This window comes from Ursus maritimus, unplaced genomic scaffold, assembly GCF_017311325.1.
Source record: "Ursus maritimus isolate PB19 unplaced genomic scaffold, ASM1731132v1 scaffold_8, whole genome shotgun sequence".
NCBI lineage: Eukaryota > Metazoa > Chordata > Mammalia > Carnivora > Ursidae > Ursus > Ursus maritimus.
Window position 1 is genome coordinate 82067051 of NW_024426996.1, and position 10596 is coordinate 82077646.

The 10596-nt window shown below is 64.1% G+C and overlaps 1 protein-coding gene across 1 annotated transcript in view; it reads left to right on the top strand.

Annotated features, from left to right (window-relative positions):
• LOC103676866 (cyclin-G-associated kinase) overlaps window positions 1-2513 on the top strand; it is a 35711-nt gene extending 33198 nt beyond the window's left edge. The window contains exons 21-22 of the mRNA XM_040625384.1: window positions 1705-1881; window positions 1983-2513. Of these exons, the coding sequence (XP_040481318.1) occupies window positions 1705-1881; window positions 1983-2084 (279 nt within the window). The 3' untranslated portion in view covers window positions 2085-2513. The remainder of the gene's footprint in view (window positions 1-1704; window positions 1882-1982) is intronic.
• The last annotated feature ends 8083 nt before the right edge of the window (window positions 2514-10596 follow it).

The following is a 10596-nucleotide window of genomic DNA, read 5'->3' on the forward strand; positions in this document are numbered from 1 at the left end:
GCCCGCATCTGTGCACGTGGTCGTCCGTGCACACGCTCACGCTGGTGTGCGTGTGCCGGCTGGCACAGCCCAGCTGTGTGAGCTGGGACCCGGGGGCCTGCAGGTGGCTGTGCATCTGTTTCAAAATCAGCAGTTAAAGAAGCAGCTGTGCATCCTGAGGGTGAGTGGGGAGGCGGTGCCTGTGCTTGTCCCCACGTGCGTACACACTGTCCCTCAGCCCCTGTGGACGTGAAGGCCTCGAGACAGCAGCCATCACGTGTTTGGACACTCAACCCACTGTGCACTGTCTCCCCAGGCTCGTCGGCTGGATTTGCTCCTGGGGGTTTCGGCCCCAAAGCAGCCCCCCCTCCCACGGGCGGCAGCTCCTGGCAGCAGACAAGTCGGCCCCGGGCCCCCCAGGCCAAGCCACCCCCCAAAGCCTGTGCACAGCCAAGGCCTAACTATGCCGCCAATGTGAGTGTGATCGGCAGCCGAGAGGAGAGGGGGGTCCGCGCCCCCAGCTTCGGTAGGTCCTGCCTCGGTCTCCTCTGTGTGGCTTTTTCGAGTTTCCTGTGAAGTAGTTACAGCAGCGTCCTGCCCTGTTTGTCCAGCTCATGGCCCGACCTCGGAAAGAGTGTTCAGTGAGGCCCAAGTCTGTTCGCTCAGTGCGGGCCCCCGTGGGGGTGGAGGGGAATGCTGCGGCCAGGACATGGTGGCCAGGCCCACACTGTCCGGGAGCCCGCAGCTGTGTTTGTCGGGACGGCACATCCACGTTGACCCCAGAAGGTGACGCATATCAGCCCAAAGGGTCGTTGAGCTGGAAACAGTTCTGCGGGCTGAGGGCTGTGATGCATGCCAAGTGGAGATGGGCAGGCCGCCCGTCTCTGACTGGAAGCGACCTGGCTGCTTTTCTTCTGAGGCGTCATGGCAGCACCTCATGCCCCCGGGGTGGGTCTCGCGCGCTGTGCACTGGTGGGCAGGGCCCCAGCGCGTTGTCTGTTGGCCAAGCCTCCGTTCTCCCGTAGGTCAGAAGCCAAGAGTGTCCGAGAGCGACTTTGAGGACCTGCTGTCCGACCAGGGCTTCTCCTCCAAGGCCGACAGGAAGGGGCCCAGGACCATGGCTGAGATGCGGAGGCAGGAGCAGGCAAGGGACGCGGACCCACTCAAGCTGAAGGTGAGGGCGGGCTGGGTGCCCCGGGTCTGCGGGTGGGGCGGCTTCACCCGGAGCCAGCCCGCAGCCGCCTCGTGAGACTCCCGACTCCCGGATCCAAGAGGGTCTGTCTTAGTCCAGTGCGCTCGCAGAGATGGCAGCTTCTGTTTAGACCTGGGTGTGCTGTTGGACGTGGTACAGGCTGACTAAGTGCTTCGCTGCTCTGGAGACCTGACCACATGTAACCCCAGACAGGGCACGGGGTGACGAGGGCCATCTGCTGTCCAGGCTGGCCTGAGACACAGCACTGCCGAGCGGTCGGGGGCCCTCTCTGCAGGACGGGTTCACCGCGCAGCTCTGCGGGCCGTCTCGTCCTCTGCAGTGTGTCGCCAAGCCCAGGGAGTGGTGTCAACTGACAGAAACTTGGGTGTCGGGTCTGTGTCTGGGCCGAGCATCGCACGGTCAGAGCCTTGCTCTGTGTGGTGGGTAGTGTGGGGCCATCGGAAGGATGGTCAGCGGCTTGGCAAGTGGGGGGAAAGAGGCCCTGATCTCTGTCTGCGGTCCACTCTCCGCAGCTCCTGGAGTGGACCGAGGGCAAGGAGAGGAACATCCGCGCACTGCTGTCCACCCTGCACACCGTGTTGTGGGATGGCGAGAGCCGCTGGACGCCCGTGGGCATGGCCGACCTGGTGACCCCGGGGCAGGTGAAGAAACATTACCGCCGTGCTGTGCTGGTGGTCCACCCAGACAAGGTGAGCACTGGGCAGGGGTGCGGGGGCAGGATTGGGGGTGGGGGGAGGATGGGGTGCCGGGAGCAGGTCTAAGGCCTCCTCCCCCCTGGTCCCGCCCCCAGGCCGCAGGGCAGCCCTACGAGCAGTACGCCAAGATGATCTTCATGGAGCTGAATGACGCGTGGGCCGAGTTCGAGAGCCAGGGCTCCCGGCCCCTCTTCTGAGCCCATTGTGGTCGAGGCTGTGCGTGTGGCTCACAGAGCCGGAAGCTGCTGAGCTCGACCTCCAGGGTCCCGTCTGTGGCCGTCGTGGCGTGGGCTACCGTGGCCACACCCGGATCGCTGTGCCCACCATGCTCAGTGGGCCTGGAACAGACGCCGCTCCCCGGCATGAGAAGAAAAAGCATTCCAAAGCCTCTGATTTTCCTTTTCTTTTTTTAGTCCCAAAGGAAACGTGTTGATTACGCTCCCCCCATAACTGTCACGGTTTGTGATTCATTTCATTCTGTCCAGTGGCCGTGGCCTCGAGAGCGCCTCTGCTCGTGGTAGAGTGCGCTGCTCAGCTGTCCTGCCCTGAACCCCGTGCGTGAACACTCCCTCTGTGTGTGATCAGCCTGGCGACCGCCTGTACATAATTAAACTATTTTCTGATGACGCTTGTCTTGGCGCCGTGTGACCTTCTCTGCGCAGCAGTGCCATCATCGGGCTCGTCTCGGCCCCGACCACGGAGATGAGTGCAGGAACCTTGGCTGGCGAGCAGCGAATTCGGGCCTCTGTGGGCCTCCGGGCAGCATGGCTTAGGGTGTACGGGTCGGCCCTCACCGTGAGCACTGGACAGGCCCCACAGTCACTGCACGTGCCCAGAACAGATACGCCAGTGCTGGCCCGTGTCCTCGTCCCGCTGGGTCCCCCCTCTGCAGAGGGGGGCGGACACGGGCCCTTCGGATGCTGTTGTTGAGGAAATCCAAAACGAGAGCTTTCTTTGATGAGAAGCCTGTTGAGGAAGCGCCGGGTGTTCGGTCCCACGCGGTCACTGTGCGTGCGGGCTTGGGGCCTTGGTCAGAAGTGACTTTAGAAGCGCCTGGGGTCATCCTGCTCCTGCCCTGGGCTGGCCCGGGCCGAAGCTGCCACTCCGTCCAGTCAGTGCTGCAGGCCTCGGAGAGCTCGTGTGCGGTCGGTCCCTCTTTATGGAGTCCAGTGCGATGCTGGAGAGGAAGAGGATTCCGTGGACTGGAGGGGTACAGCCTCCGTCCCGTGTCCTGTTGCATGGGTGGGATGCAGGAGTTGGTGTGGACTTGAACCCTCGGTCAGTAAGGCCTGAGTGTGGACCTGGGCTGCTGCAAGCCCAGCAGCAGTGTCCCCAGAGAGGCCTCACCTAGCGTTGGACACTCTGGAAGCTCAGACCCCACCTTCCCCACCAGTGAGCACGCTGGCCCGAGACGCACTGGTCCTGAGGGTGTGTGGCGCACGAGGCCCGGGGCTCAGAGGACAGAGAGGCTCTGGCCGCCTGCCCTGGTCCCGTAGCGGGTCTTGTACCAGCAGGACCAAACCAGAGGCGGAGACCCTGCCTGCCCTCTGGCCCGTGGGCTTGGCCCCACCTCTCCCCTTCTGGTGCCCCCGCAGCTCTGAGTCTGAACTGGGGGGGGGATGGGGGAAGATGCGTCTGGGCCTCCGCACAGTCCCTTTGCAGAGGTGACGGGCTCCCACGGTGCATCGAGTGACTCAGGCTGGTGCGGGCAGGCTCCCTGTGTTTGTTACGGGTTTGCTGCTATTTTTAGTCTCCAGCTCTTTTAACAAATAATGAGCAGCCTAAGTAGCTTCAGAGATTTCACATCAAAGCCGCTGTGGATCCTCTGGCACCAGGGCCAGACCCGCCAGGAGCCCCTGCCCAGCCCGTGCCACCCTCTGGGGCCTGCAGCACCCCACCCGCCCCTTACCTTCTCCCTTTGACACTGGCCCTAATTTACTGTCCCGGAGTGACATTCCAGAGGTTTCCACCTGCCCGGCCCCTAGAGCTCTTAGCCTACAGGCCCTGGACCCAGTGTGGGGGCTGCTCCAGTGCCCTGGCCTGTCCCCTGACTGTGGGGCCACAGTGATGAGTAGTCGGGAGCCAGACTGTCGTGGGCCTGGGGTGGGGTGGAGGAGCGATTCCGCCGGCACTGCAGGGTTCCTGCCTGGAGCTGCCTCCCCAGGCTGCCCCCATCTATAAACCCAGGACCCCATGCCCACGGCACGTCTGCAGAGGATGCCCCCACCCCCAGTGATTGGCGTCCTCAGGGCCAATGACGGACACTGCTCTGCTGGGTGTGTGGCCCACACAGGACGTCCCCACGCCCCCCTCCCTGACTGCTCTCAGGCCGTGGGTGTCACCCCTGCACCCAGGAGCCAGTCAGCCCCGTCTCTGGGGTCCTGGCCGCGGGGTTTGTGGATTTGTCTCTGTGCCTAGTGACGCGTCCTCCTTCCCGCCAACACCTGCTGTGTGTTTCTTGCGGCTCCTTGGGGGTGGTCCCTGTGGTTCCCGTGCAGGGTGGGTCTGAGAAGTCTTCCGTGTCTCCCTGCCAAGGGGGGCCCCTTCCAAGGCTGGGCACACCCTCAGGCAGCGTGGCCTCAGGCAGCGTGGCCTGTGTTCTTGGCTCCCGTTGGAAAACAGCCTTGAGGAGCGCCTGCCTGGCCGGCTCAGTCGGTGAAGCGTGCGTCTCTTGATCTCAGGGTTGTGAGTTTGAGTCCCCGGTTGGGTGTAGAGATTACTTTGAAAAAATAAAATCTTTAGAAAGGGAGAAAGAAAATGACTTGAGTTCTGTTTCTGCTTCATTTCTGGCTAATGTCCATTTTTGGAAAATGCTCGCTCAGTGAATAATTACTGAGCTCCCACCCCTCCAGTGCCTGTGGCCCTGAGTCTGGGGTCCTTGCTGAGGGGCATGGTCCAGCTCGGTTGCCCTGGTTGCCTGCCTGGGGCCTTGGAACAAAGGCCCTAGTCCGGGTCCCCCCAGGGTAGATCTGTCAGGCCGTACAGGGCACTGGAGTGACAGGGTGTGTCTGCTCGGCCTGCCTTTCCTGGCCCAGCTGCCATGGGGCTGAGTCCACTCATTCTAGGGTCTCTCTCAGAGACCTTCTGGGACCCCACCCCATTCCCTGCAGCCTGTAGGGTGACCACTGGGGCCTCAGGCCTATGTCCCCGGATCCACAGAGGGTCCTAGAAGATGCACCCCACCCAGGACTGTGGGGCTGAGAATCCTGGGCTAAGAGGGACCCTCTGTCCTGTCACTAAAGCTAGCTTGGACCCCTAGCAGATGTGGGCAGACCCCAGAGGTGCCATGGGTACTGCCAGGAGCAGCCTGGGGCAGGCAGGCCGGAAGGGGAGTACCTTGGCCACCAGGAGGGCAGAGCAAAGACGTGCACACACGTGTCTGGTGTTTGTGTCCAGCCGAGTCCTGAGGCCCACGCACTCCGGCTGGGAGCATCTCCTGGGTGGCGAGGAAGGCCTGGCAGGGTCTCACGCGAGACAGACTCTGCTGCCCCATCTGCCCTGCCCACTTGTGATGGGTGAGGCCCCTCGGGGAGGAAGACCCCTCCCCCCACCCAGAGCAGTGGGAGGCTTCATTTGGCCTGGTGGGGTGGGGTGGGGGAGGGGCTTGGGGACCTCCAGAGGCGGCCAGAGGCGTGGCCACAGCCCCACCTGCACGGAAGCGCTGAGAGCTGGCTCAGCCAGGGTTGTTGATGGCACGGGTCAGGATTGAACAAAGGTGTCTCCAGGTCAGACGCGGTTTCCTTGGGGGTGGAGAGGCAGGGCTGTCTCCGAGAGGAACTGAGCCCAGTTGTCCAGACCCAGGTCACGGCTGGCCCCCCGTTTGGGGCCTCAGGGCAGGGGAGGGGGTTCTTGCAGGTGGACCCACGCTGTAGGCATGTCATTGGGGCTGACGATGTCCGCTGTTTGGACAAACACCTTTCTCTGCTCCATCATCGGGGGGTCGGGCTGTTTGGCTCTGTGTCCCCCCCAGAGGAGCCGCCGGCCTCTCCACGGCCCTCTATACCCTGTTGGTTTGGACACGGGCTTCTTGCCAGGGCGCACGTGGGCTCACACATGTGTTCATGTGCCATCTGCTCCCTGGGCACACACCTTGCTGACCACCAACGTGAGGGCAGGACGGAGGCCCTTCCTTGGAGCTCGGGGGGTGGGGGGGCTGAGTCCAGAAGCTGTCAGGGCCCTGGGTCATGTCCTGCAGGGACGGGGATGGGATTGGCCTGGGTGGCGTGAGCCCTTCCAGAGAGGCAGCCCCCGGCAGAGCCTGGCTGGCGAGGATTCACTGCCAGAAAAGACCTGGGAAGGACAGGAAGGTCCTGCGTCATGCCGGTGCAGTGACCTTTGGACAGAGGGGGCTCTGGTGCTGAGCTCCCAGGCTCTGTTGCACCCTTCACACACGCAGGCCTTCGGGGCACCGTCAGAGCCAAGAGCGTGGACCACGCCCCGGCTCTTCTCAGGTGCAGGCCGGACACCGGTCTCAGAAATGGAGGGACTGTCCACCCCTGCCTGCCATGGTCCCAAGGACTTCTACTAGGAAGGCCCCCACCCATCTCTCGGCAAGCTGTGCCCTGCGGTTGGGGGACTGTCCTGGGCCCCAGTCTGGTGGGGAGAAAGGTGTTGGGGGAGGATAGCATCCAACTGTGGCCAGCCCAGCCCCCCCTGCTGCTCCAACAGCCCCAGCACCCACTCTTGGCCTCCTTCCCCCAGGGTGGCCCCTCCACACCTGCAGCCTCGGCTGGACTGCCTACCTGGGGAACCTGTCTCCTTGCCCATAGTGGGCTGTGCAAGCAGGGTCCCTTGGCTCCATTGTCCCCCAACCCCAAGCTGCACCCTCAACCCTGGTTCTGCCTGACCCCGCAGCCAGGATTCACACCCTCGTCCAGGTGGGTCTGACCCTAGCAGACACTCCTCCAGCCACAGCCCCTGGGCTGTTTGCCTTGGGGAATCCGTGTGGGCTGGCGAGGGGCCTCTGGATGTGGAGATCACAGGGTTGGGGTGGGAGACCGGCCAAGTGGATGGCCATCCATCAGCTGTCCACAAGGGCTGAGGTCAGTGTCAGAGTCTGGGCCTCTATTCAGTCCTCGTCCCCCACTTGGCACCCCTTACGAGCCACACGTCCTAGCTCCAGGCTCACCTGCTGGGTGAAGCTGCCAGGGGGGCATGAGGCCAGTGCTGGCCAGGGGCTGACGGGTCAGTGCAAAGGGGACGCCTGTCCTCAAGGACGGGCTCTGCTTGCGTCGTCACGGCTGGAGGCTGAGCCAGGGGGTGCAGCCCGGGGCCCCTGCCACAGCTCACGTGTTCAGCCACCTCAGCGTCAGGCAGGAAATCAAGCCGTTGTCTGTATGAAGTCTACTAGCTGCCCTTTGAAGCAGCAGAGTCTGACTGACCAGACGGTCCCCAGACCAGCAGCCACCCAGATGCCCCAGGGGAACGGGGTGGGGGTGAGCCCCTATCACGGCAAGCTGAGGACACACACATCCCCAGAGGTCACAGAAGGAGCCATGGAGCCTGGCGGCCGCATCTCCACCACACCCAGCTCCTGGCCAGCTCTGTCCAGGCCTCTGTGAAAACAGGTGGATGGCCGGGCCGCCGCCAGGCCTCTGCCCTCTCAGGCCCTGCTTACCCCTTCCCAGGAGCTGGAGAGAAGGGGGCAGAGACACACGGAAGGAGCTATTGGGGAGACTCTGGCTGGAGGGGAGGACACCAGTGTGCCCACGGTTAGTCCTGCCCTGCCTGGCATCAGGTGCCATGTTGCGAGCGGGTGAGTGTGGGGTGGCCGGGGGCCTCTAGCCTCTCCTGGGGGAGAGGCTAGGAATTGGGGGGGTCCACAGCTTGAACAGGGTGGGGCACTGCCAGGGCAGCTAAGGGGCCACTGGAGGACAGTGCTACTTGTGGAGGTCACCTGCACTGCCCCCAGGCCCTGACCTAGGATTGCCTCCACTGGCCACCGGGGGCAGGGCACAGATAGGATCATCTTGCTGGACACAGGCCCCCAGGACAGGTAGGAGAGGTAGGAGGTGGTTCCAGACACTCAGCCAGGCCCTGGGGGGCGGGGGGGCTGAAGGCTAGGGCACCAAGCCTCTCAGGGGGCAGGGCCCACTCCAAGGCTTCCTAGCACCCCGTTGGCCAGGACAAGGCACCCGTCCGCAGTGTGGCCTGGTTGCCTCTTCCACGGGGTGCCAGTGGTCCACGCCGCGTCCCTGCCCTGCTGGCTGGAGCGCCAGCCCCTGGGCGGCCGAGGGGGACGGTTCGTCTCTGGAGCTGCTGCCTGCTTCCTGTTGTTTGGGATGCCTTCCGGTGTTTATTGTCCTATCTTCTTCCTCACACAGTCCTGGGAGTGCCTCCCACCCCAGGTCTGAAGTCCTCCTCCTTCTGGGGAGGGGGCACCGGGTCCTTTACGATTCCCACAGAAGTCCTCGCTTTAGGGCCAGCACGGTGAGGTTGGGTGGGTGGGTTTCCCTCTCCTGAGCACGGAGAGGGGTCACACCTTCCTGACCCCGGACAGGCAGTGTGGGGCCCCTATGGGCATGATGCAGACCCTCCCCCATGCTGGACTCGGGACTTGTTTTAATTCTGCTTGGAATGCGCCCCCCCCCAGGTCTGGGTGACACTGGGTCACTTGGCCTGAAGCCCCAATGTCTGCTGAGGCCTGGCTTACACATCAGCTAATGAAGCCCCCCAGTCTCTGTCCCCCCCCAGCTCCCATCCCCCCCGTTCCTATCCCCCCTCGGCTCTGTCCCCCCAATCTGTCCCCTTGGTCTCTGTCCCCCACCTGGTCTCTGGTCTTTGTCCCCCCGGTCTTCATCCCTCCCTGGTCTCTGATCTCCGTCCCCCCCAGTCCCCATCCCCCCAGGCTCTGTCCCCCCACCCGGTCTCTGGTCTCCACCTCCCCAGTCTCCGTCCCCCCAGTCCCCATCCCCCCAGGCTCTGTCCCCCCACCCAGTCTCTGGTCTCCGTCCCCCCCGGTCCCCATCCCCCAGGCTCTGTCCCCCCACCCGGTCTCTGGTCTCCACCCCCCCAGTCTCCGTCCCCCCAGTCCCCATCCCCCCAGGCTCTGTACCCCACCCAGTCTCTGGTCTCCGCTCCCCCCCACCCCGTCCCCATCCCCTCCTGGGTATCCCTCACTTGGCTGTGTGGTGAACCCTGCATGGTAGTCCTACCCTCTGCTGCTGTGTCTCGGGCATCAGCTCCTTCTGGAGAAGCTGGGCCAGCAGCATCCTTTGCCTGCCTTTGTCACGGCAACTGCCCCAGAACAGTGCGTGGAAAGGATGGCAGTTAGCGCGTGGAGCGATGGCAGCGGCGGGGGGGACGGAGGAACAGAGGGTGGCTTGGACTCTGCTGCCGGCAGGCAGTCCTGGTCCTTTGTCCCCTCGGGGGTGTGTCCAAGTGTCCTGCAGGCCTGTGACCCCGAGAGGGCTCCACTCTCCTGGGTGGGTGCAGGCCCAGGCTGTCCACTGCTAGGGCCTCCCCGTCCATCCCAGACCACTCAGGAGCCCTTGAAGCTGTCATGTGCGGGTAGGGTAGAGAGACAAAGGGCAGAAAGCCTGGTTGTGGGTCTCGCTGTGGTGTGAGCGTTCCCACGGAGGCTGATTGCAAGCCACCGACGGGAAATCACCAAATGTTGACCCCTCTCCAGCTTGGCGCCCTTGCTGGGCACAGGTCAGGCTACAGAGACCTCAAACTCCCACTGAGAAGGAGCTGACCCTGCACCCCCACCCAGGGCCTTGGGCCACACCCCACATCGAGGCCCGCAGGGGCAGTCCTGTAGGCAGTGAACTAGCCGCCTGACCTTCCCAGCCCCTGGACCCAAGCACAGCCAGAAGGGCAAGACCCAGGAGGCAGGAGGACCCAGCTAAGGCCTGCACCTCCTTCCCCAAATGAGCCAGTGGGCATCCCAGCAGGACCCCGGGGGCCTCACCGCACTCCGGGTGTCACCGGACAGGGGACCTGGGTCTCTCAACCACTGGGCAGCCTTGGCCAGAGGCGTCCTGCTTCTGTCTGGGGCTTGTGTTCCTAAAAGGGGTTTCTCTAGCCTGAAGCACATCTGCCAGGGCTAGCACTCTTGCTGGCTGGCCGAGTCCTGGCGGGATCAGCGTCACTGGCGGAAGCCGCCCCGCCAAGCCTCCAGGGGACCCTGTGCACGTCCCGCCCCCACCCGGGAGCCCCAGAGGCCCTCTCAGCACCCCTGCCAGCCCACGTGTGTTGTGGCTCGTGGCTGTGCCTGTGTGGGCAGGCGTCCCGTGTCCGGGGCCTGAGCCTGGCCTCAGGTCTGGGCTGGGGAGTATGGTGCAGAAGAAGGTTCTATCACGAGGACCCACTGGGCTTGGTCCCCGAAGCAGGACCAGTGGCCTCTGGGGTGGTGCAGAGTGAGTAGGATGGGGGTGGAGGGTGGGCAGGACGACTTGGGGGGCCATTTGCGGAGCAAGCTCATCTGGTCTGGTGGGCGTCACATGACAGGTTCCAGGGAGGGACTGTTGGTCAGGGGGTCAGGGGCCCAGAGCCCCGGGGTGGGCACCTGTGTGGATGTTACCCTAAGGGTTAGAGATGCCCCAGGGCATTCACCCAGCCTGGACATTTGTTTCAGGGCCCACCGTCCTGGTGACTATGGGGGAGACCCTGGTGTGACAGGTGCAGACATGCCCAGGGCCAGCCGAGAGCATCTGGGCCCAGCCCACCGGGCTCTGGAGCTGCAGTGAGGGGCACGAGGGCCCCACG